This window comes from Lepisma saccharinum, chromosome 7 (genome assembly GCF_977018435.1).
Source record: "Lepisma saccharinum chromosome 7, izLepSacc3.1, whole genome shotgun sequence".
NCBI lineage: Eukaryota > Metazoa > Arthropoda > Insecta > Zygentoma > Lepismatidae > Lepisma > Lepisma saccharinum.
This window is the reverse complement of record NC_139235.1, coordinates 68,698,242-68,725,386: the sequence shown is the minus strand read 5'-3', so window position 1 is coordinate 68,725,386 and position 27,145 is coordinate 68,698,242. Positions and strand designations below refer to the sequence as shown.

At 40.8% G+C, this 27,145-nt stretch overlaps 1 protein-coding gene across 1 annotated transcript; it reads right to left on the bottom strand.

The window, feature by feature from the left end:
- Positions 1–305: 305 nt before the first annotated feature.
- LOC145990255 (protein singed-like) lies at positions 306–23,320 on the bottom strand. Its single transcript, XM_083125929.1, has 6 exons — positions 23,197–23,320; positions 13,170–14,125; positions 7,027–7,186; positions 6,104–6,265; positions 4,034–4,170; positions 306–859 (listed from the first exon to the last, which is right to left on the bottom strand). Exons 2-6 carry the CDS (start codon positions 14,116–14,118, stop codon positions 651–653), a joined length of 1,617 nt encoding a protein of 538 aa, XP_082982055.1. The 5' UTR covers positions 14,119–14,125; positions 23,197–23,320; the 3' UTR covers positions 306–650.
- Positions 23,321–27,145: the final 3,825 nt, after the last annotated feature.

The following is a 27,145-nucleotide window of genomic DNA, read 5'->3' as shown; positions in this document are numbered from 1 at the left end:
TTTTGGGCCATTTCTATATTCCATGTGCATTGATATTGAATATGGTTGTCTCTCGTATTATTGGCTAATGTTAGGCCTAACACACTTTTCGGGAGAGGTGCAACAGTTTTACATTATTGCATCAAAAGTTATTGCTTATTCTAATGATTTTGCATTCTGTTGCGCTTTTCGCTTGTGATTTTGTGGAAACAAATCTACATACACTGCGAAATCTGTTTCTTATAATTTTTTTGTTACGAAATTTATAAAATTTCTTCTAGATGGGATTGATTATCACCAATAAATTTTGTGCAATTAAAGTAAGATTCTTTGCTAAGGTTTTTTATTTAAATGTGTCTTAAAAATAATCTACATTATGAAACAATCTGCAATTATACGGACTGAAAATAAATAAGTGTTTATTTCTGAAACAACATAACATTAATAAGATTGATTACAAAACAGAATAGTACAAAAAAACAACAATAAGCACATGTCAGGATGAAGCAATGCATATGGTACATAAATAAGCCTGAATTTAAATAATCATTAAATAAACAACGTAACATTGTTCCAATAACAACAATGAAACATTCACATATGTATACAATAGCTGTATATACACATTTCTCTGCATAATCATGTTTTCAATTGATTTATTTTGTTCGTTCCTAAAATTCCCACACGGTGGCAGTGTCGGGGTCGCTGTCTCCAACACGAAATACGCCATTTTTGTTGGCGACAACATATCGGTTGTCAGTGTTCTTAATGCACAACTTATTGGGTCCTCGGAGCTCCACAAAGAATTCATCCGGGATTTCAGATTCAACGGTTATTACTTCTCCATCTCCTTGTACACGCCAATACTTTCCATTGCGTCCTAGAAATGAATAAGATTCAAAATATAAACATTGCACTTGTACATTAGTGTAAACATGGGTACAAAACGCCCTGCCAGAAAGACCAAGCATTCGAGAAAACAGCATTTGTAAACAATATGCGCAAAGTGTATACAGTGGAACCTCGATTTAACGTTACCGGATTTAAATCTTTCCGCATTTAAAGATTTTTCGCCTTAAAAAGGCTATTAGTAAGGTTCTACGCTGCATGGATTCCTTAATAATATATCGTACAGTAAGAATATTACTTTTAAATTACAATACCTGAAAAAAATGTTGATTGATTTCTTTTATTTGACTTCGCTTTTTCTGCAACTTTTAGCTAATCGTGAATTTGAGGGTGATTGATGATTAGATGAAAGAACACTCACAAGAAAATACGCATGTCCAGGCTTGATTTTTAACCTGGGAACTTGATGAAGAGATCTAAAGTCAACCATTGACGTGTTTCTTTGCTAGTCAGTGTTACATTCCCCCCCCCCAGGAAATATAGACCAAAGAGGAACAAAACTACATTAAACCCTCCTTCCCGCATGGTTCGTGATAAGTAAACACACAAAAAAACTTGTTTCTCCATTTCATAAATCCGTTATCCTCTGTAACTCGCCTCACCTGACGTATCGCTTCATTCATGAAAATATTCGAGTAATCAATCCAATTCCCTGTTGGGACAACAATAATTAATTTTACGCGAGTAAACAAACACTTTGTTTACCGATGAATCCGTATTGTGCCGGAAGCTATTCGTTCACCACATCGGTTACGTCATAGCAAACACCAACGCCATCTGCCGTGTTGAGCAACCAAATAGAGTGGCTGAAGCGGTTCCCTGCTGAAGCAAACTGGACGGAAAGTTGTGCCTGACTATGGGGGGGGGGGGGGGCTCGCTTCCAGTAGTGAAGCGACAAAGTGGACAGAGGTGCCTAAAATGTTAATTATAGCTCGACCACAAGGAAAAAAAACCTTCCCTCAAAAGCGTTCGCGCATCTTCCCTGCCGTTATCGGTGCTGGGGCAGTGTTGCCAGGTCAGACTTGAAAAAATCGGGAGATTGTTCCTTGGGAAACCAGAAGATCTGCTACAAAATCCGATGATCTAATAGTAGCGGATAAACAACGTTTTAGGGGACGGCATAGTCGTGCGCACTGGGGGGCAAGGGGACGTCCACAGATTTTTTCCAGCCAGGGGGAAACAATGTATTTTTATCAGGCGGATAAACGAGGCATATTACCCCGTAATACTGTTGCCCTCTCGGAAAACACCACTTGAATTTGAAATTATCATATTCCTACATCCCTATTATAAGAATGGATGGTAATTACTGTGACTGAAATCAACTCATACGTCTGAAGTAATAGGTACTTTTATGTTAACATTCATTTCCCACAATCTTTCAAGTCGAATGCTAACAATAACAAATTAATTTGCCTTCTGCTGGTGTTCGGCGTACAGGTATCGTTAGGGGTTGGCACGCGCCCTGCACCATAAGAGAAAATGAATTACGTATGTGAAATATATTTGGTGAATTAGACAGCATGTCTTCCTCAATAATTCAAAATAGCAACGCTTATGCTAGGGTGCCACCTATCCTCCCCATCTGCTAGAAATACACACACAACACACACACACCCACACACACATACATGTATAAAATAATTTGCCCACGCTAAGAAGTCAGTGTTTCTACCTAGTAAATCAAGGACGTTTCACTGTGTTTGTGTCACTTCATCCATTTCATCAGTTTTTCATTCATCCATATTGTCGTACTTACCCGTAGAGGGACAAAAGCGACGTAAATAACTAAAATAGAAATAGAGTTTAGGGTGGGATAAAATAAAACCATCTAAAAATAGTAATGTATTAATAGTAATAAAATAATAATAATGTCCTAGCACAATTGAGTATCGTTTGGGATAATTTCACAGTTCAAACAGCACTTTTCATGGCTGAGTGGAGTTCCACTCTGCCTCTTCCCTCCATGTTCAAGTAAGATGAGCAGGAAACGTGTTTTTGAGCAGGCCGTTGTAGGTTCCATAGCAATAGTTTATTAAGGAATAATCCCGAGAAATCAATAGGTCTGGCAACACTGACGTGAGCCGTGCTGAAGGCTACTTTCCCCTGTCCTTTCCCCCACCCTCCAGCACGATGAGGTTCTGCGCAGGTTTCTTTCCTTGTGGTTCCAATATAGTGAGATAGGATAAATATTGATGTTGTAAATGATATGTCGTATTTTGTGAATGGATGAACGTGGATCCACAACCAATAGATTCTTCTCCAGCGAAAATGGCGATTCCATAGGTTCTGCAGGTCGCATCTCTGTGAATTGACTGATTTGGTTTATTTTACATCACTTTTCCGCCACTTTTTCTAACCGCGAAGATTATGATGATGATGTGATGGAATTGATGAAGAGTTAGTAGCAAAGAACACCCATGCAGGGATTCGAACCCGGGACACTTGCTAACCGCTCCGCCACGGAAGTCGAGCTGATTGGAGAGGTTTATTGCTTTCTTTGCGACGTATGCCCCGTAAGAAATGACCACAATTTTTGTGTGCAGTGGAATGGACAAGCAAAGTGTGTGTTCAGGTTGTGCATTTTGTTTATTTTGTGCTGTGTGTGTGTGTGTGTGTGTGTGTGTGCGCGCGCGCGCGCGCGCTACTCTATTGCTAGTGAATCCAATAGATCATGATTCAATTTCGTGCGATATTTGTTCATCCTTATCTCTGCTACAAGGGTGTAGCGAATAAGAGTTTCAAAACTTCAACGAAGTATTTTATTTTCTGACGGTACTATTTCCCATCCAAATGTAATTTTTCATCAATCTTTTCCCAGGAAGGAGGGATATATAGGCTATATACGCCCATGGTTTACAAAGCTGTAAGATGGAATATCTATCTCTCATTGGGCAACACGAGCTTCCAGAAAAAAAAAAAAGCTAGGCGAGACGTCGAATTTAATTTGCCTGAAAACGATTTCAGGCAAAGGTTCTAGAGTCGCTGAAGTGGTCTCCTGCCCGAAACAATTAAATGCGAAGTTGTGCCTACTATAAAACGTGAAGGAATCGAGTCAATCTGCCGCCTCTCACATTGATCGGAAGCTAGTTCAAATAGTAGGGCAAGCATTTGTCTCAACAAAAGACGATCGATTTCAACTTACCCTTGAAGCAGACGATGCCCTTGTCCCTTCGCTCCACCATGATTGTTGCGTAGGTAACCTTGTTGCATTCGAGTATTGGCGAGTTGGCCTTCTTGTAGCCGACGTATCCCTGGTCGCATCTTAATACGAGAACAGGTCTGAAAAAAAAAAAAGAAGATGAAATCTGTTCGTTAATCGAATTTCAACTCTCGTAAAATATAACTTAAGGTAAAAGAAATATCCATTAACGGAAGGCTCGGGAAAGTTTTATGGTTCCTTAATTGAAGCGGGTGAAATATTGCTGTACGAATAACCCCCAAAATTCTACCTTATGGGTTTAAACAGCCATTACGTTCCTTGTACGAAATGATGAAAAAAAATTGAGAACGTCATTCAGACACTTCCAAAGAGGTAATGGTTACCTGCGCGGGCCTTTGAAGAAAATCGCGCTTTTCCGTTGAAATTCTGTTGCGAAATAGACTTTTTTATGACTAAATAAATTGATTCTGTGTTCTACATGTCAATTCTGAAAACGAAACTGAGCGTTATTCCAATATTCTTCCATGAAATTCATCTGTTCATTCTTGCCCTCTCATATACTCATTTCCAACATCCATGATTGTAAAGTACAAAAAGACATACATTTGATAAAATATGCACACGAGTAGCTATGGCAATGAGACTGTTATGGGCAATAATATAAAACACAATTTTATAAGCAGATGGAAAAAGTAGGATTTAGATATGATACTTCACTAATTAATTATTGACTACACTACTAAAGTATAGACAACACTTTTGTATGATTTTTTTTAAAGTTTAGTTTGATCTTAGTAGTGATGAAAGGAAATATATGGTCCTTTACTATATTTGAAAATTATGGCTATATCAATCATAAAGCAAGATGGATACGTGAGGCTAGAAACATCATAGAAAGCGAAAAGACGAAAGTTGAATGGGAATTATGGTAATATGTATAAGCAACGAGTGGATTAAAACAAATGAACAGTGCAATATTTCTCCCCTCGCCCATCAAATCTGTTGATGAGACTGGAATAAATAATACAAGAGAATTAAGAAGAGAGATAGAGAAAAAAGGAAATTAATTTAACAATATGAGTGATTTTTAACTAGTTCTTTATGTTTACTAATACAAGAGAGTCCCATTGTTCTCTGTGGTAACTGTTTGTTAAGCCACTTTCAATATACAAATTAAAGGTCATAAAATTAACACTGTCGTAATATGGGCAGGTGCAAGGAATTTTAATGAATATACAGGGTGTCTCATAAGTAATAGCGCAAACTGACACAGGTGAAAGTACACGATAATAGAAGGAAAAAAGTCTCAGTAAACATGGGTCTGCAAACGAGCCGTTTCGAGATAATCGCGAATGTGTGATTACAAGCCGCCACTGACTTCATTGTTTGTAAACGTCGTCCTACTTGGTAAAATGCTAATAATGTGTGCGAATGTGTAATTATAAGCCGTCATTGATTGCATTTTGTAAACTCCGAGTGTTTTCCCCACATTCGCACACATTATTAGCATTTTACCAAGTAGGACGACGTTGAAAAACAATGAAGTCAGTGGCGGCTTGTAATCACACATTCGCGATTATCTCGAAAACTGCTTGTTTGCAGATCCATGTTCACTGATACTTTTTTTTGCTTCATTATCGTGTACTTTCACCTGTGTCAGTTTGCGCTATTACTTTTGAGACACCCTGTATTGTTTGGTAATATTAAATACATTGCATAGATTACTAAAAACTGTTTCTGGTGAAGAATCTGGTCTTTCCAAGCAAATGTTTCTTTGTGAAGATATGACAATGGAAATGGGATAAAATATCGAAAACTTCTGGAAAGTTAAAACAAATATCATTTCCCTAACTTCTGGATGTGCTGTATTGCAGCTTGGAAGCGAGTCACAATTCCTGAAGCTACCAATCAACAAACAAGCCGCTGCCGTCATCTCAAAGCAGCGCCAATAGATGTATTATATATCCCTCTTGATCCCGCCCTACGCTGTTGATAGGCTCGCTAGTCAGCTGAAGATGTTCAGAAAATAAGGAGACTCCTGCATACACTTACCTGTTGAACAAGTAGAAATAGTATTTGCATCTCTCGTCAACAATTGAGCTGGTGGCACTCAGCTGGCCGGAAGGTTTAGTTCCAATGTATTTGCCGTTTCCTCCCTTGAAAGCCATGGATCCATCACGCTGCCACACAAGTTCAAAGAGCGAGTTGGCGTTCCTGGACAAAAGATGGCAGCACAGTCAAAAGAAATGAACACTGAGTAGTAGAAAGTCATTTCAGAACTTATTTTCATCACATGTACTATGTCTTTACTTAAAACTGTTAGTCACAAAGATATAATTTTGGTATATTCCTTTAGGAAGGAATCCTGCAGGGTGATTCAAAACTCGCGTGGACCTAATTACGATTCGTAATATAAATACAAATAAAAGTAACGGATGTACTTTTTTCTTATGTGTCCGTGTGCAAAGATTTGACAAAGCAGTGGAAATCAATTAATCAAAGTTCTGTGACCATTCGGGAGAATATGTTGTGATTTTACAATGATAGTTTTGTTACAATGTTTTTTTTCATAATGATGGGTTTTGCTACCTTAATGAACTTAGTCACACAATGAGGCGTCCCACAAGCCTATCGAGATATGCTGCAAAATGTTCTAATTCGTATGCTTTCATATGATACATCTTTTCTTTTAAATTTATGAAGTTCTACTAACTTACAATAAAAGTTTACAATAATTGTCGACATAATTTTGGTGAACCCTGTATAAACCAACAAAAAGGAATATACAAAATTATTTCGTTGACCTAATTTGAAGTTTCGTATTTGATACCTTATGGTTTGCAACCAACACCTGGTAAACGTGAGGGAAAATGGCAAAATGAGGGCTGTCTACTACAAAAAGTATATACGCACACCCCCGCCCTACTCGGCACGCCACTGCTACTAATACTCCAGAACTCCAGAAGTGGCCTTACCTGTCTTTTCCCACCACGGTCTGCACCTCTCCTCCAGGAGCCAGGGACCAGTATTTGTCCTGCGTGGTTCTGATGTTCCAGCGCTTGCTGGGTCCATCGAATTCCAGCTGGAAGGTTTCAAAGTCGGAAACATCGTCTTGGTTGGCTGCAACCTCCAATCCTGAAAGACAGTGCGTTTGCGTGTACTATTGAGATTTTTTTTTCTAATTCTCTTTGTGGTACAGTGGTGTACATAAGCATTACCAGGCAAATTCACCATCGTTATTCTCATTCATTTTTCTCTCACCCCCTGCACATTTTTAATTGATTGAGTTGGTGTTTTAAGTCCACTTTATGCAAAATAAGGCTAATCGGGACTGGATCTATAGTTTAAAGTGGGAACCACTATGTGCCCCAACCGGATATCGAACCCAAGACTCCACGTTCATAAAGAGTGCTAGTTAGTTGCACTTTCCGACACTAGGTGTAGTGCAGGTGTTTCCCAGTGTCAGGCAGGAGCAAGGAAATTGTGTTAACCCAAGAACACAAAAACAGCGGTGTTGAAGTTCAGAAGATTCAACAAATGCCTCTCTGCTGCTTTAAACGTTCATTTAATTATTTGGCACGCACCACGTGATCATACACCACACTTGCACCGCTACAGAACGTAATGAAATCGGTGCAGACACCAAATTCACTACATTACATCAAATCAACGAAGTAGACGAGTCGGTGTTGCATCTCGGAACCAACTATACTGAACACAACTCCAACTGGCCGCTTCGTCGGCTGAGATCGGACATTTTCGAGTCACAAGGTACCGAACGTTCTTCGCGGGACGAAACAAATGAGCGTTGGGTTCACCACATGTTGCCAAACGTACCGTAAAGCGAGAAAGAGTCTTTTCGGGCAACGGTACTGTCAGCACCAGAAATCATTGGGGGTTAATGATACAATGCACATGTGGTCCTGAACGATGAAGTTTCCGGAAGGACCACACACAGGTCGGAATGCAGGGAGACACACAGTCATTTAAAGAAACTGGCAAAAACAGAAGTACGCTTGGCAACGTTGTTTCGGGAGAGCGATGTGACCCCTTCAGCTTTTACTTCGCAACTGAGTTTGTTGACACCCATCGGACCACACGCCCCCGAAAATGATTGGGGGACATGACGCGCCAGAGATAGCCATCAAGGTCAACCGTCAGTTGGAGTTGCGTTCAGTTTAGACGCACGAGTGCAGCAGAGAGAGCCAAAAAGTGCAGCGAACTGCATCGATGCTGGTGCAGAGATTGTGAATTGTATCGCTTGTGTTTTGTTTCCGTTCTTGGAACTCGCAATGAATAAAAAACTTAATGGTTTGCCTCGTTTTATGTATTCCAATCTAAATTTGCATCATGAACACTCAAAATCTATTTTCTCGCGGGAACAATCACTCTATGCAAATCTTTTTCCAGTTGCAGTGCACTATAGAAACAATAATTGTTGCAACAATTAACCGTCAATTCCTTGCACCAGAGAAGTAGTTTCTTTAAAGACTTCTTATAAAGAATGTTTTTCAATATATCAAACATGGAACATTACTGAAAGTATTGATCAAAATTTCAGTTCCTCTACCAACGTCCATTCCAAGTTACATTGGTAGAAATTGAAAATATGAAATTTTACACACACACACACATACACAGGCACATAGTAAAAATAAAATGACTAAAAGTTGAATTTATTTCAACTTAAGACAAAACGAAATGAAGGTGCAGAGGAATTTCTATCGATAATAAATTATGATCCTAAACTAGCTTTTTTTTTACATGGCGTTATAATGAGAACCTCACAACCAATCACCTTTAAAGTCATTTAAAAATTCATACAGAAAACTAATATCTATTCACTATCACTATTATTTAGTGTTAATATAACAATAATAAATATAATACTTCGAATTAGAATATGATTTTTACTGATTTCATTACTGATTGTTAGTATTAAATAATTATTGTGACTGACGGAACTTTCCAATGAAATACTTCTCTACTCCCAACAGTCTTGAGTTTTTCATTTATAATAACCCATTGTTGGTCTCTGTATAGTTCCCTTTTAGACACGGATCAATTTGTTTTCGTTAATGTGCTTGTCAAGAATTTGAGTACAAAGCTGACTTACAACAAATAGACTAATCGAGACTGGGCCTTCAATTTACAGTGGGTTTCGAACCACTGATCAATGTGCCTCCACGAGGGATCGAACCCGGGACCCCTTTATCACAGTGCTCTTAGAGAGAAGCAAAGGTACGGGCTTGTTACGGGCTTTTTTACGGGTGTTAATATTTCTGAACCAGCAACAGACTTGATATGATTGAAGTCCTGATTAGAACGCCCTTTCGGTATCTTTGACATAGCTCGAGAGGAAGCCGACGGAACGCATATCTGGTTCCGAGCCAGCACCTGTTCTTCTGAGAAGCGCTCTCGGCACTTTTACCTGCAGTGTTTAGGCATCCAACACGAACTGTAACGACGTTACACTTCCAAGGTCCCCACATTGTATAAAGAAAATAACACAATACAATAACACAACCTGGCAAAGATAACCGCAACCTCAAGCCATGTAATCTCTTCAGAAACTGAATTGGCAACCTCTCATTAACTCCACGTGGACTTGACATGTACTGTCAGTTGGTCCTGAAATGGACGCTATTGGTGCGAAAGTTTTGAGGGAAGGATATACTGGGCTCCACGTGAACTTGACATATGGGAGGGAAACTGGTCTTTCAAACTTTTTTTTGAAGTAAAGTGGCGTTCGAATCAGGACTTCAACTTGAACTGGATAGGAATGTTGGCAAAGGCCGCCTTCACCTATTCCAATCCCAGGCATTCTTCCCAAGAGTACTCGAAGAAAGATTAAAGTTGATGCTGTGAAAATGACTCTTTAAGGACCTATTAGAAGTTTCTGACTTAAAAGTTAGAGTGTGCGAGTCCAAAGTGCGTAAGAACAATGGAAAATTGGTTCGTGAAAATTTTCCTCTTCAGAGAAAAAAACTGTCTGAGATTTCAGCTCTTCGCCAGCTTTTTGTGACAAATGGTCGCGTTCCATTTTCCAACTCATTGGAGGCGAAATCTGGATGGATATTACGTCACAGACACGAACGTCCATTGGCACCGGGGATTGTAGCATTTGGCAGAGATCTGCTCCAGAACAGGGAAGAATGTTTCCAGGTCTCAAGCTTACTTTGTTTTCAAATTGGAGAAGATTAATGGCTGACGGATACAGAAAAACACTACTATGGTTGGGACATGTAGATAGGATAGCAAATGGATCGGATGTCAAAGAGAAATTTAAGTGAAAGTTCGATCAAGGACAAAGGAAATAGAAAGACCAAGACTGGAATGTATTGATAATGCTCAGATTTGAAAATGCTTACCAAAAGAAAAGATATATATATAATAATAAAAAAACAGAATATATTAAATCTCGTCATTCCGGGAGATAACAAAGTATATCCTGGAGACCGGGAGAGTGAGCTCGATTCCGGGAGACTACCGGAAATTCCGGTAGGGTTGGCAAGCCTAGTTGTGGTGGCACAAAGAGTGAGGTTTGGTTATATAGGGTGAGGCAGTCAAACGGGAAGATTTAAAAAATTCACAATAAATTGAGAGAGCAAATATTAGTTAATTTTTTAACATAAATTTACTGTACATGAGTTGAAATTACTAGTGTACCTGAAAAATGTTCATTTTTTTTAATATGGTGCCAGTAAGATGGCGTCCTTGGTTTTACACACATTGTCGGAGTCTCAGAGTAAATCCGCCCATCCGAAATTAATCCACACTCTCCATGAAACGCCTCTCCATTCAGAAAACGTAACAGTGTGGTGTGCATTATCATCTCGTGGAATCATCGGCCCCTACTTTTTCGGAAATGAACGCGGTAACACGGTGACGGTAAGCGCTGGACGTTATGCTGACATGTTGGTAACTTTTATCCTGCCTGCCCTCGATGGCTATGGCCCAGATGAAGAAACACTCTTCCAGCAACTAGCTATACTGCCAGAGTGTGTATAGATGTGCTTAGACTCGCATTTCATGGTCGTCTCATCAGCACATTCGGCGATATTCCTTGACCTGCCCATTTACCCGATTTGGCGGCACCTGACTTTTTCCTTTGGGGTTACCTCAAATCCAAAGTATTCAAGGACAACCCTCCCAAGAACCAGGGATAATTTGAAGGAGCGAATTCGGCAAGAGATTCAGAACATTCCGTTGGAGATGCAACGAAGCGTCATGGGTGGATTTACTCTGAGACTCCGACAATGTGTGCAAAACCAAAGACGCCATCTTACTGACACCATATTCAAAAAATGAACCTTATTCAGGTACACTGGTAATTTCAACTCATGTGCAGTACATTCATGTTCAAAAATTAACTAATATTTGCTCTCTCTATTTTTTTGTGAATTTTTTAATTCTTCCTGTTTGATTGCCTCATCCTATACGTGGATGGACCAGAAAAAAAGGTTACAACAATCATTCTGTGAATGCATGAAATAGGACGTAAGTAATTGGTTTACCTGGAGATGCAGCAGATGGCGTCATATACGCGTGGCTAGTTTCGACAACTTTACGTTTACCGTCAGTGGCGTAGTAGCCAATGAAATGGCGATACGCTTGCAAAATTGGTCTGCCGTGGAAGTGCGAAGTGTCATACGCTTGTTGTGGGCGAGGAATGTTCCGGCAGCGGATATTCATCGTCAACTCGTGTAACTGTATGGTGAGAATGCATCAACAAGTTGGTCCAGCGGTCAGATAAATGTTTCAATCGCCTTGGCGATTACGTGGAAAAGTGATGTGTTTATAGCCTTCTTAGAATACATCATCAATTCATACACGTATAAGGTCTACACGAAACAACAAACCTCTACATACATTGTATACATTGATGTGTCGTCTGCACAAATAAATAAATAAATAAAATTAATTCAAATACAAGAACTTGATCACAAACATGTCTTCTGGATGTCTGCAACAGTTTCAGTGGAATATGACCTTTTTTATGCCACATGGGTTACATTGTTGCACATTATAGCTGAAATAGAAGAAGCTGAAAAAACATGGTTGCGTCATAAATGTCCTCGCCTTTAAAGAGACCGTTATTGCATGCTAATATTAACTAGTTTTCAGATTTTTCATTGTAATTCCGAAGAGGGGAAGCATTGCAAATCAATTTTAGGTACGTGTATAAAGTTTACACCATAGAAGTAATTAATTCCGTGCATTATAACAATGGCCGCTGCCACGTTCGCAGGGGACCCTTTCACTGAAAGTGTCGTGTTTCTCCTCGTGTTAAATTGATGTAATTTCCGCAGACACTTGCTCAATTTCCTGCTTCGGCTCGTTATAGAAGAGCATTTTTATGTCATTTTTATCATCGTTATCTTTATAGATGCGTAATTATCGTGGCAATGAAATGGAAATCTCACAATTATCTTTATTTTGTTTACGTGCAATAGCTTCAACAATCTTGGTACAACATTATTACAGTAATTCTCATGGCAATTGATATGCCTTTTTTTAAAGAATAGACTGTCCGTAGCTCATGATGATAAATTCCTTTGGGGATGAATTGGAATTTACATCAGTAATGGACGCAATGCAACATATCCATATTGCTTTGATCTTAGAGGGTAATACGATATAATGGTTAAGATATGACAAAACACGAGAAGCTATATAACAGAGCTAAATTCTCTTCAAATTTTGACACTTCTTTCTCAGTTTTAGGTAAAGAATTAATTAATTGATTGGCTAATTTTGTTCATTTTACTTCGCTTTTTTGTCGCTTTTGGCTAATCATGAGAGATGACACAATGAAATTAATGAAGGGACACTTACAAAGAACACACATGCCATGCCCAGGCCAGGATTCGAACCCTGGTACCAAGGCCGGGACCTAGAGTTTAAAGTGGGATACGAACCACTATGTGCCTCCACTGGGTATCGAACCCGGGACCACTTGATTACAAGGCGATGACGCTACAACAGCGTCACCGGGGAGGCTCAAAGAGTTGTCTATGAACTACTCTGAGTTACTATGGTAACCCTCAGTGACGCCAAAGCCCCCTTGGCGTTACAATGTGGCTCAGAAAGTGATATAGATATGAATAGGTCTTACCTTGCTTAACGGAGATGTATCTGCTGTTGATGGCTGAGAAGAAGGTAGCCTGGGGGGGACAGTCCTCCAAGGAGAAGAGCTCGTCCTTGCTTACTTGCTGAGAGCGGGAACGGACAACGGCAGTTGCCCCGCTGGGGGACAGGTAGAATCCTTGCTGATCCCGGAAAGCCAAGTTCCCGTTGTGGTACTCGATGGAGAAGAGGCTGGAGTCGGTGCAGTCATCCACCAGTTTCCCGTTGCGATGAAGATACTTGTTGTTGCCTGCATAGATGGCGTACTTGCCCTCCTTGAACTCAAGGGTGAAGAGGGTGTCGTTGCCCCAGGGGACGTTCTCGACGGCTTGGATCTCGTCCTGGTCCTGGGTCACGTGAGCGAACCTCCTCCTGCCAACAGAGAAGATGTTCATCTGTGGCTTGACCGCCAGATGGACGTACCAGAGTTCGGACTCGCTGGGTTCCCTAGCTGTGCAGAGGAGCTTGTCGGAGCAGGCACCAAGGAAGTACCCGCGGTCAACATTGCGGAGTGCCCACCTTCCGGTGCCGTCGTTGAAGACTGAGATCTCAAACTTAGCGCCGGGATCCTTGGCCCCCTCGCAGGTGACGTTCCCGAAGGCGTTGATGGAGAGGTACTTCCCAAATTTGGACCGGAGGCAGAAGATGTTGCCTTCGCCAGTGGGCTCGAGAGTCCACGTCTGCTTGTTCCTCAAGGAGGCTCCGTTGGCGTTCGTCTTGAAGCCGTACTCTTCGGCGGTGAGGTACCGGAACTTGGAGTTGATGAGACCGATGGCCCAGCATCCCTTTCGGCGCAGGGTTTCCGGAAGACCGTGCCCGTTGACCTCCAGGTGTCCGTTGGCACCCTTCAGGACGGAGCGGTAGTTGAACTCTCCGTTGATTTCGCCGTTGCCGTTTAGTTCGGTGTGGCCGTTAACACCGTTCACTCCGTTAATCATGTTGGATCTGGAAAACGAAAAGCAATTATTAACATCTCTTGTCTCAGACTTGGTACATAAGTTAATTATGAATATTAAGTCTACCACTGTCTAAACAGAATTGCATAGCACCTGACGTGTGAACATTTCTCAGTATTGTATAAACGAGTTTCAAAATTGAAAGCGTTTTTGTTTTAAGTCCAGTTTTATTCAGACTAATTGGGACTGGACCTACAGTTTAAAGTGGGATCCGAATCACTATATGCCTCAAAATTGGTATTTAATTGGCGATGCTAAAGTGAGACGTGTTAAACAAGTTGAGGTTTTTTTTTAAAGAAATACATTAGCACAAATGTGTTTGTTACAATGAACAAAGTGATTTTAATTTGGCAAATATGTGCTTAATGTATACACTTTCTGGAATTTGCAGAGTTTAGTCTGAGATTCCTTGACACGCACTCGCACACATGCTTGGCATTCCAGCCAAATTGCTTTCTTGACACTATCGTTGCTGCAAGTTCACATATTATAATTGCCCTCTAAAATGATATCCTGAGTTTTTACACAGTGATGTTTAATGTTCTCTCATATAGCATTCAGATGGGTTGAGGATCATCAGCGCCATCTATTGAATTATTTAGGTAGTCTTGCGCCACAGGCTAGTGAATCACTTGTCGTTTTCTTCTTTTCCCGACTTTCACTCTGTCTGCCATTCAGGGACTGCTGAAGCATGAGGCAACATTCCGATATCCCTAAATTTCAAATTCTGTTAAGCAAGTGCTTTAAAACCTCCTTGGAAGGAGGTTAATACCTTCTCGAGCACGAGGCCTGTTATCTGGCGATGGGTCGTATTTTCTGGTCGACGTACGACGCGTGGTGCTAAACCTCGAGGTGCTCCAATTCTTCCCGCCTCGTGTCACAGGAGACTGAGCTCGCTCTCGACCAACTCTTGATAGAGCGTGAATAGGAGGTCAGATGATAAAATTGATCACCCGACATTGTGTAGATACTTCGTCACGCTTTCAAGGTAATTAGTGGTATACTTCCACTTTATGTAGCTCGTGTGTTACCCCTTCCCCTCCTCTAGGATCGTGCAAACGAAACTCGTTTTGTAGGAAAGCAAGATCTTTACTTGTCCGAGGACTCGAGTTCGGTCGGGCTTGTGATTCTTCAATGCAGAACTATCTCGCGTCAACACAAAATTGTGAATTCTGTATTTGATTTGGTGTTGTTTTTATAACAGTTGTGGATAATCGTGACATGGGGATGGGGACTCAAACCTGGAACTTCCATAGGCAAGATCATGACTCGCACTACCATTTACATGTTTATAACTGAACAGGTGAAAGTTGATTGATTGATTGATTTGGTTTATTTTACTGTGCTTTTCTGACACTTCTGGGTAATCGAGTAGATGAAGATTAGCGATGATATGATGAAATTGATGAAGGGACACTCACAAAGAAGGCATCAAGGAGAAACAAACAGCAGTTGTCGAGAAATGCATTTTTAGGCAAAAGATTCCAGTCTTCTAGCCAACTGTTTCAAGTAAAGGTAGAGAGGGGTAGGAAGAAACGTAAAAGTGAAAGAAAAAGAAGGAGGAAGAGAGGAACGTGAAATAGCAAGAAACAGAGAAGATGGGAGAGAGAAGCATAGTAGAGAAAAACAGGGGAAACGTGAGAGGGCAAGAAATAAGAAGAAGGGAGGTTGGAACGTAAGGGAGCAACAAACAGAGGAAGAAAAGAGAAATATGAAAGAGAAATAAACACAGGAGAGAAAGAGGAACATGAAAATGTAAAGAGCAGACGTAAAGGTCGAAGATGAACGTGAAATGAAACAGAAGGAAGGAGAGAGAAACGTGAAAGAGCAAGAAACAGCGGAGTGAGAGAGAGAGACGTGGAAGAGCAAGAAACAGGGCAATGAGAGAGAAACGTGAAGGAGCAAGAAACAGGGCAGTGAGAGAGAGACGTGGAAGAGCAAGAAAGAGGGGAGTGAGAGAGGAACGTTAAAGGAGAAAAGAGGGAAATAGAAACATGAAAAAGCAATAAACAGAGGAGGGAGAGAAATGTGAAATGCAAGAATCAGAATGAGGGAAAGAGGAACATGAAAGTGCAAGGAACAGAAGTAAGGGAACATGAATGTGAAACATCAAGAAACAGAGAAGGAGGGAGAGAGAAAAGAAACTGGAAACATGAAAGGAATGAAAACAAGATAAAACGAGACAGAGTGATAGAAAGCAGTTGAAAGGGAATATAACTCGATTATGGTTATGGTTATATGCAAAGTAACTAAGTTACTTTTACTGTTACAGTGGACTCTTGCAAATCCAGCCATTCCTGCTCTGATTAACGAGTTTATTTCTTAATTACATTTAGTGTTAACTGTGTGTACTAATTAGTGTATTTAAAAATATAAAAAATAGAAAAACATCAAGCATTAATTGCAAGTAAGTTCTCGCCCCCTATTAATGATCAAGAAAATTGACATAAATTTTCCTTAAATTACATTTAATCGGATACATTTTAAAATATTAAAACAAAGAGGTAATAATATTCGATTCTCTTAATTACTGTTGAAACAAGAAGTTGTAGCATGCTTAGGATGATTATCGGATATTAAAATAGGCCACTCCACAGTCCAATTATTTTCGTCAATACCGCGCATGCGCTAAATTGGACGAGTCCAGTAGCAAGATAGGGGTGGAACAGAGAAGGTAAACTGGTGAAAATCGCCTGCCGCTCAAGTTTTAAACAATATAACGGCAAAATAGGTTATGAGTTGTAAAAGCCATTACAAATAAAACAAAGCGAATAATTTGATGTCCATTTTATGCACAGATAGGCTAATTAGGACTGGATCTACAGTTTAAGTGCTATCCGAACCACTATGTGCCTCAACCGGATATCGAACCCGGGACTCCCTGATTACAAGACGGCGACGATAACACTACGCATCGATGAGTCCTATTTTTTTTATAGGTGTTCAAAAAGAAATGCACTTGGGACACGTACAGTGGCGATATTGGTGATGAAGTGTTAATATTTTTTCTCAGAATTTTAATCAAAAACCCGCCCGAGACAAATGGTTCGTTAAGGATGTTGCAATGATCTTGCTGAAGAAAATTAACTTTTAATTTCGTTACAGTTGTCGTTATTGTTACTGCGTTAACTTGTTAACTCGTTACTCAAAACGTCGTTGCCTTGTAATCAAGGGGTCCCGAGTTCGATACCCGGTGGAGGCACGTAGTGGTTCGGACCTCACTATAAACTGTAGGTCCAGTCCCGATTAGCCTTACTGTGCATAAAGTGGACTTAAAAACTCAACTCACAACACAACTCGTTACTAACAAAAACAGTGGCTATGCTAAATGAGGTCCAGGGTAGATCACAGCCTCCCTCAAGAAAAGCGCCGCCAGTTCATATTTTAAAATATTTTGTCCATGAGTGTATTGCTATGAGCATAGTCGTACGCACGGAGGCGGGGAGCAAGAGGGAGCAATTGCCCACCTAATCATGGACGTTAGTAGATTTTTTTCCCGGTAGGGGCAAGCAAGGTATTTTTTCCAGGGAATTTTACGAGGCATAATGCCCCCATTATAGTGTTGCCCTCTTATAAAACACCTCTTGAGTTTGAAATTATCACTTTCCTGCATTCCCCATTTGTAAATTACTGTGACTGAAATCAAATTATATGTGTGAAATATGTACTTTTAGGTTGGCTTCATTTTCCAGTGGGAGGTGCAGCGATTCTTGTTCCCCTTTCGGAGGTTCATACCCCTATATTATTATGTACTTTCATTTGATATGTATCCAACTTAATTCTTGTTAGTGCTGTATATTTACACTATCCATGCTCATATCATTGAAAGCAATGGAGACAAAAGGCTCTATGACGTGTGATGTTGTGTGTTGTAATCTTATAACCTCTCCACCAATAGAAGTTCCCGTAGTGGTATCACCGTCGCCTGGTTATCAAGGGGTCCCGGGTTCGGATCCCACATTAAACTGTAGGTCAACTCCCGATTAGCCTTTCTATGCATGAAGTGGAATCGCAAACAGACTCAATCAGTCAATTAACACGCACAGATATCAGATTAATACATTCCGTTTCGGTTATTTCACTCCTATCTTTATCTCGTGGGTCAAATGCGAATATGAGGATGAACTGATCAGTTTAATGATGGGACACAGAGAATTATATATTCGTTATTCATATTGGAAGATGATGAGAGTGTTTTTGGGATATTCCCAATGGCGTGGTGGTAACGTCGTCGCTTTGTATTCAAGGGGTCCAGGGTTCGATACCCGGTGCAGACATATAGTGGTTCGGATCCCACCTTAAACTGTAGGCTCAATCCCGATTGGCCTTACTGTGTCTAAAGTGGACTTAAAACGCTTTTGTTTTGTTTTTAGATTGATGATAATAGCGGATATTTTCCCCTCTCTAATAGGAACTTATTTAGTGTCTCCTTACCTTCTGTATGTGTTATGTTTAATGTCCCGTGAAGGTCCCTTTACAGCCTACACTTTTAGCCTTTTCTAAAGGGCTTTTTACATTCCCTTTTAACTCTCAGGTAAGGATTTTTGATAAGGAGATTTTTTTTCCGTATACACTGAAGTGTGCAAAAATGGCCATATGTGGCGATGCATACAAACATTTTAATTCAGCATTAGAGACCGGATTTTAAAGGGAAGTCCTGTTATTTGTCAACACGGGTCATGGAATAAATAACAAGAGTGTTAATAATTATCTTCCACCAACAAGATTACATGACTTTGACTTCCCTATCCCCCCCTTTAAAAACATTTTCATTTCTGGGCCCTTTATCGACTAGTTTTTCAGCCTACACCCCCCTTTTTTTAAAAAAAAACATATTTCTTGGTCCCTTTATTGACAAGATATCAAATATTTTGTAGGACTGCTTTTTCCTGAACAAAACATTCAACAATTGTCTATTTGGTGCAGCTTAGAGGAAAGAAAGAACAAGAGCCTTCTACCTTATCTTCCCTCCATGAGTATTGGGAGTACGTTGCAACGATTGTTGAAACAATCTGGGCTTAAGCAGCAACAAACGCATTGTAAGCGGCACGCATGTGGGTTGAAAGTGTACTTATATGATAGATTTAGATTCTTATTGTGAAGTTTTTTTAGAACAGTTTTAACTTAACTGTGTGAGAGTGACGACAGTATAATGTGTCAGTGAAAAGGCGAAGCCAGGTACAAGTGGAAGTAAGCTATGGAATGCGGTAACCTGTTACATCGAAACGGATAGTAAGATTATTCACTGTACTTTACCTTCCAGAAAAGGAAATGAAAAAGGACTATAGTTTATTTTTGCACTCCACTAAAAATATTATTTTGAATGAAAGCACAATATATACCATTCATATATAAAAAGGCGTACATTAATATGAAATTTAATTATACCTTTTTTATATATGAATGGTATATATTGCGCTTTCATTTAAAATAGTATTTTTAGTGGAGTGAAAAAAAATTATAGTCCTTTCCTCCCCCTTTTTTGGCAATAATTTTCCCTTTTTTGTCCTTTTTAGAGGACAATTTTTCCCTTTAAAATCTGGTCTCTATTTATCACTTAACCTGGGATCTATGAATCCGCAGCGCGTAACTCTATCCACTCCGCCACGGGAGCCGGCAGAAGTCAGCATCAAGAACTTGACCCACACTACAACAATCCCTGACCAAATAGCACTATTAAATTCACTGAGCCCGCTTCTTCGTAACCCACTGGTTGCCTTTACAAACGTTGCATTCGGAGTTGATCATTATCTTCATTTAAATTCAAGTCGCGGCGAAGGGAATGTTGGGTTTCCGGTTCTGAGAACTTAACGAAAGGCAAATAAAACTGGCAGCTTCCACGGGTCGAGTAGGTAAGCAGCAAAGGGAAAAAAGAGAGGGACGGGGGGAAGCAGGAAATCTTTCCGTCCGGAATCGAACCTTGACTTCCCCGTGGTCACTGGCTTCCTCTGTCTCGGAACGATGGCTCATTAGCACGTTGTTGATGACCCTATGTAATTAATGGAAATACGAGGGAAAGAAAACGGACATGTTGGAACTAGATCTCGGTTTCCGCGATGACCGGTAGAAGGGAAACATATGCTGAGTATTGAATCGCTATATTAGCATATTATCATAGTATAACGTTCTTGCCCTAAGGCAGTGGTTCCCAAAGTGTGCGCCGCGGCTGGTTTACAGGGGCGCCGCGAAATGTTCCAATATTTTCACTGAAATGATATGATTGTTCCAAATATGTGTATTTAGTACTTTTTACATGTAAAATGTTTCTGAATTTGAAATAAGTGTTCATTTTTTAACTTAAGGCAAGCAACCTAACCGCACTAACTGAGCGTTGCAAGTGTTAGATAGTCCTACATTCTGACTAAGCCGCCGCGGGAAAATCTTGATACACTTAAGGCGCCGTGAAACGAAAAAGTTCGGGAACTCCTGCCCTAAGGCATAACAGTACAAAGAAGAAACAAACCAGAGGGCGAATAACAAAAGAAAAGGTAGTGAAAGGGAGGGAGAAAAAGAGATAAAGAAAGAACGAGATCCAAAAGAAGAAAGAAATGAAAAGAGAGAAAAGCGAGACACGGAGAAAAAAGAAAGCGAAACAGAGGAAGTGAGAGAGAGAAGGAGAACAAACGAGATACAGGGGAGCATAGTGAATGAGGGATATGGCGTCTATAGGGTACTGAAGGATATATACCTCCTCTTTTATGCCTAGATTTTTATTTTCTTTAAATATAATGTAGGAAGATATACACATTATAGGGCTTGATAATGATATAGAAGGCATACCCTCCCTTACGAAACTTTTATGCACGTCACTGTACCCACAAACCCCCTGATACCCTCAGAAATTTCCTATGAGACAAATGCTTAAATGAAGTGAGGATCTCCAAGATGTGGCGTCGTCACCTTGTAATCAAGGGTCCTGGGTTCGATACACGATGGAGGCACATAGTGGTTCGGATAAACTGTAGGTCCAGTCCCGATTCGTCTCTCTGTGTATAAAGGGGACCTGGCGCATTGTACCCATCGTACTGTTGGCGGCCAAAAGTTGTCAACAATTTCTCCGCTGTCTTGCTTCAATCCTGAACCTCACGTTTGAACTTGCAGATGTTAAAATTTGCCTGGTAACTCACACGTCATTGTTGGCGAATGTCCTCGGTTGCAAGACTGTCGCCACACAGATAGTCGAAATCAGAGCGTTTGAGAATCAATTTTAATAGAGCAAGATTCATACACGGAGAGAGATAGGGAGAATGAAAGCGGTTGGAAAAGATAAACAGAGGAATGAGAGAAAGAGAGGGAGATAAATAGAGATAGTGAAGTAGAAGGAAAGACAAAACAAAGAAATGCGAACGACAAAAAGAGATAAACCGTGAAAGAAAGAGTGAGAAATAGAGGAAGAAAGCAAGACGTACGGGAACAAAGAGAGAGAAGTGGCGAGACAGAGGATAAAGAAAGGGGTGAGAAAAAGCGAAACGCATGAAGGAAGAAAAAGAAAGAATGAACGAAACAGAGATGAAGAAAGACCGTGAAAAAATGATATACAGAGAAAAAAGAAAGGGAGAGAAAGAAAGAAATTGAGAAAGATATATGAAAAACCAGAAGAATGAGTGTGAATCTTAGTACGGAAGACTACCGAAGGAAAGATATAACCAAACCACCTGATAGTATTTCGTCAAAACCCGAACGAAATTCTTTCGCAACGCCACTGCTCTGCTCGAAAGAGTTAAGTACTCCACACGGTTGCAAAAATGAACCCAAACTACCATTTCATTCCCATTCACAAAAAAAATCATATATTGCTGCATTACTAAAGTGTCTACACATTGAAAATACCACCACTCTCCTCGGGTTAAATTAACGGTTAACTCAGTGATTCCTCAGGTTAAATGCTGTAGTGTAGATCTTTAGGGTAGTATTTGTAGAGTAGAAATTGTGAATGTTATTGTTCGGATCTTTGAAACATAAGTTCTCGTAAATTTGTCTGATGAACAGCCTACACTACACATAGAATAGGGTATATCTTTCTTGTTTGTAGTGAAGGTTTCATCCAGCCACTGGCGTACGCAGGAGGAAGCTGATGGGGCTACAACCCTTCCCGAGATTTCGGGAAGATCAAAATCTTCAAATGAAAGCAGTAAAGACTTGAAGTGGTAAATGCAACCCCCCTTAAAATGTACCCGATTATCATTTGTCTTTGAACAAATTAATTAATGGCTTTATGAGAGTACTGTGCCACTTCTAAAAATTTGTAAGAGTATACTGTAACCGTTGTCCCGCACCGTGGCCGTGCTAAGGCGCAAGCTTTTTGGGCTCCGGCTGCGGGACGCGCATAGGTTCGAGTCTCCTAGGGGGATGCGTAACAACTTTTCTCCTGAGATTTCGGCCTGTGTAGGGGACCAGTGGCCATCGTGAGGAAATTGGGGAGCTACGAACGAGTAGCGTAATCCGGTCACGGAAACATACAACAACGACTGGGGTTTCGTCGTGCTGACTACACCTCACCGCCGCCGGCCTTCGTGACAGAGTGTTCGGCACAGCGCGCTACGACGCCAGGTGTTCCAGGTTCGAATCCCGGCCTGAGCATGAGTGTTCTTTGTGCGTGTCTCTTCATCATATCATCACTCATCCTCATCTTCGCGATTAGCTAAAAGTGGCGGAAATGTGAAGTAAAATAAATCAAATAAATCACATGGCACTCTGTAACTGATTGAATGATCTCCCACCTCTGCAGTCGGTAGGTAACCCTTGGCTCTCATGGGCTGTTGAGCAACGGGTTGTTATTATTATAATGCACCCCTGTTCCCCACCTGTGCCCTGCTTGTAACAAGCATTAAGCTTTCTTATGTTTTCTTTCATGTAAGCAACTGCTGAGTTGCAAAAACCAATTGGGAGCTCAAACTTGTTTGATATCCTCGATGGGCACTTGCACACAAATCCATTAGCCCAAGGTGGTCGGTAACTTTAAGAATTTACGATGCTGTAGAAAATACAACTTCTTTTTAAAACACTAAAGTCGCACAATCACTTTTTTCTCCTTTGCACAAGACAATGTAAAGTCCTCACCTTGTAGTTAAAATATCCTAGGGAACTTCTGAAACCTATAACGGTGTTTCGACGTGTGCCTTTGAACCACAGATGCTTAAAACAAGCCACTAAATGTTCTTGATGCTCACACAAGGATAGAAAAACACGAAACACGAATGCATTGTATACGTGTCGATGCTATATACCGGCGGGAGCGCCCCCCTACTACCTCCCCTACGCCGCCCTGTCACGGCACACGCCAGTCCTAGTTCCTAGTGGAATCCGAGGGCAAGATGGCGCCTAATTAGGAGCAGAGTAATTAAAATCAAAGAGTGATAACTACCATGGAACGGTTGATATGTAACAGTGCAGCACCACACATGGTAGGAATGGTTACGCTACCCCGTCACCGTCGGCGCGAGACAGCTGAACATCGGAAGGACTTAAAGAGAGGGGGGACTTCACGGACAGTTGAACATAGCTGCACGCCTGGACCTGCGATAATATCTCCAGGTGAAAATATTCATGGACAGTCCGCTCCTTGGCAATTACCCTTCTTTCTCTCTGTTCAACGGTATTGTGCATTTTACTGCACTCGGTTGCAATTATATGTATTTTTAAAAGAAGTCATTGTTTCACTGTCATTGCAGAAATGTCTAATTGGGTGCTTTTATGGAAATGGCTGCCGACCTACGCGGTGGAATGGTTACTAAGGATGGACAATATCGGAAATTTGATATCGCGATATATCGTCAGGAAAATATCATCAGCCTGAACGATATTTTTCCGTATCGTCATATCGGCGATATATCGATTCCACATGTACGTATATTCTCAAATATCGTGACTTATATATCGCTGACACGATATATGTGGCCAAAATATCGTGACGATATATCTTCTGATTGATATCGTCTGGACGATATTTTCAATATTGAGATCCTATATCGTCTAAACGTGCTGGTAACCCGAGAACACTTGTTCAAATCACGTCGCCAGGAAAGCTACAATTCCTAAGTTTGAACTTGTATACAGTAGTACTAGTAATAATAATAATAATAAATAAGTAATAGCAATAGTAATAATAACAAAAACAACAACAATGCAAGTTTCTATGACTGAAGGGCAAGATATGAATGAAATCTTACTAACGCCTCCCCGATAAAAAATACTGCGGGCGGCCTTGGAGTGGGCATCCCCCTCCCCATAAGCAAAAAGGTTAATTCGCACAGTGCCGTTAGGGGTAAATAGTAGTCATTTAGTTTGCATTCTGCGACCTCTCACATAGAAATCTCATTTCTGGACTTTTGAAAACCCATAGAACAATTTATGAGCAGCGGTGGTCTAGTCGGGTGTCGGCCTTCGTGGCGGATTTGGCAGCGGAGCGCGCTACGAAGCCAGAGGTCTCGGGTTCGAATCCCGGTTGCGACATCGATGTTTGCGTTTGTCCAAAAAGGAGGAAGAAAACCTAAAAATGTAGTAAAAATTGACAACCTAAGAAAAAGCGAATAACGATGATACTACCGCTTAGGAATATTCCTTCAAAATAAGACGGTAGTGCTTCTGCCACGCGGGAGACCCGGATTCGATTTCGGGGATGGGTGGTCTAAGGTCGAAAATTTTCCGGCCCTGTTCCCGCATAAAGCTTACGCCTACTGTGACGCGGCGAAACACGGAAATATCCAGCAACAGAAATTCTGTTGTCTGCTTCCATTGGAATCAAATGGTATAACTCCCACTACATGAAAATGCACGGAACCGAAGCACGGAATTTCCAGTTAGAAGTCTGCGGGTTATCTTACATGTTATGACCCACTGAGACGCCGGAAGCAAAACTGTTCCGTTATGTTGCCGCGCTTCCGGCGTCTCACGGGGCGTCAAGCTTAAGGCGGCTCTGGGGCTCACCCAGCCTCAAATCGATGGGTATAGTTGTCGTCCGCTTTTGACGACCACGTTATTTCAAAGAAAGTTCCAAAAGATCAGTTTTCCCTCTAACAACCACATGTCAGGTCCACGTGGAGTAAATCAGATGTTGCCAATTCAGTTTCTTTAGAGATTACTGAACGCGAGGTTGCGGTTGCGTTATCGTATTGTGCATCTTTTTGTACAATATAAAGCTCTTGGGAGTATAACGTGGCAGTGAATAAATGGATGTCTAAAAAGGCAAACGTGACAACAGCGCTTTTTCGAAAAACAAGTGGTGGCTCGAAACCAGATACGTGTCCGGTCGGCTTCCTCTGTGGTTGTGTCAACTGGCGTTACTTCCAAGACTAGCACTATATCTGGGGATGGGGGGTTAAAGGCGACCGGAGCGTGGTGCTGATCACATCACCTCCAAAATGTCCCTACCCCCCCACATCCCCTGAATGCACCATTATGGCACGGTGCTGTATGCAGGGGGAACTTTACCATTTTTACCTTTTACCATACAACCATTTATTTCTTGCATTGAGTTTTGGAGTACGAAAACATTTGAGTCCAAGGCCCTACAGTTTCAAGTGAAATCCAAACCACTGTGCAACGTGTCTCCACCTGAGATCAGGCTTTTGAATGAAAAGATGTATTCCCATAATTCAGCTAAACAGACATTCACTATTGCGTGCGATGCAAGCTAACGTTCGCGGTGGAACGCGCTATGAAAAAAGAGGTCCTAAGATTCGAATCCTGGTTGTCTCATGAACACATCATTGCGCTCATGCCTTCTTCTATTTCATCCACTCATCCTCATCGTCACGATTAACCTAGAGAGGAGGAATAACGAAAAAGGCCCAACATATAAATACGAAAGAGCGCGAAAAGTGTATAATGAGAATAGGAAATATGATATACCTACATCAAGGAACCTGGTGTCGACCTATCTCTGCTCCACCTCAGTGTCGGGAACTGAAAGAGGTGAAGCCTTGGAGTAGACCGACGGACAGCAATAAAAGTGGATTATTTTTATAAAACTACAGTTAGAGAGTGCGTCATGTTTATGCAGACCACTCGCATAATCTTTGTATAATTCATTTCTTGTCATACCAGATAACCTTCCAGTTTTACAAGGCGCTGGATTATAACTTCTAGTTCGATGAACGTTATGCTCCACAGTGTTCTTGGTTTACCATGCAAGTTGCTTCTTCTCGGCCTACCTTAACTTGCCCAGTTTTTATATTTATCCTCTATAATGAAGGAAAGTGATATTTCAAATTTAATTCTCAGGAGGCTAGCTAGGCTATCTGCGAAACCTGAACCCTAGAAAGTAAAACACTGAAGAAAAAATCGATTAAAAACTGTGAATAAACCTAATTTTCAATAAGAAGATAATGGCGATTCTGATGTTGGCAACCTGAATTCTTAGGAGTTGGCAACCTGAATTCTTAGGGAGTTGGCAACCTGAATCCTTAGGAGTTGGCAACCTGAATTCTTTAGAGTTGGCAACCTGAATTTCTATAAGTTTGCAACCTGACTACCGTTGGGATGGCAACGTAGTTTCCTTGAAGACGTCAAGAATGAGCCTAGTCTTCTCCCTTGCTCCATAGCCTTGGACCAGGTGTCATTGTGAGCTACCCCAGGTCTTAGGCTCAGCATACGCCACTGTTAATTCTAATATATGAGAATGCCGCTTTGATTTCGCTATTGAAGGTTCCGAATTCGAGTCTTGGCTTGGCCACACTGGCAGAAATTACTGTAAAATTAATAATATTATACCATTAAAAGCTATCAGTCTGTCCGTTAATTTACAAAAACTGAACGAACCTATATATATATATATATATATATATATATATATATATATATATATATATATAATGTTCCCGGGTTCGAGTCTCGATCTGGGTATGGGTGTTCCTTGTAATTATTCCTTCATCAATTTAATTTGATCATCACTCATCCTCATCGTAACGATTAGCCAAAAGAGGAAGAAAAGCCACGCTAAATAACATAAATACATGGAAAATAAATTACATACGTTTTTCGTTGGCTCTTTGACACATCAACCTGTTTT

What these genes read in the sequence shown, in the direction of transcription:
- LOC145990255 (XM_083125929.1), bottom strand. Translation starts at nt 14,118, where the DNA reads ATGATTAACGGAGTGAACGGTGTTAACGGCCACACCGAACTAAACGGC. An exon ending in ATACATCTCCGTTAAGCAAG is followed by an intron (nt 7,187 to 13,169) that starts GTAAGACCTATT and finishes ACTGTCTTTCAG; the next exon opens with GATTGGAGGTTGCAGCCAAC. An exon ending in GGGCATCGTCTGCTTCAAGG is followed by an intron (nt 860 to 4,033) that starts GTAAGTTGAAAT and finishes ATTCATTTCTAG; the next exon opens with GACGCAATGGAAAGTATTGG.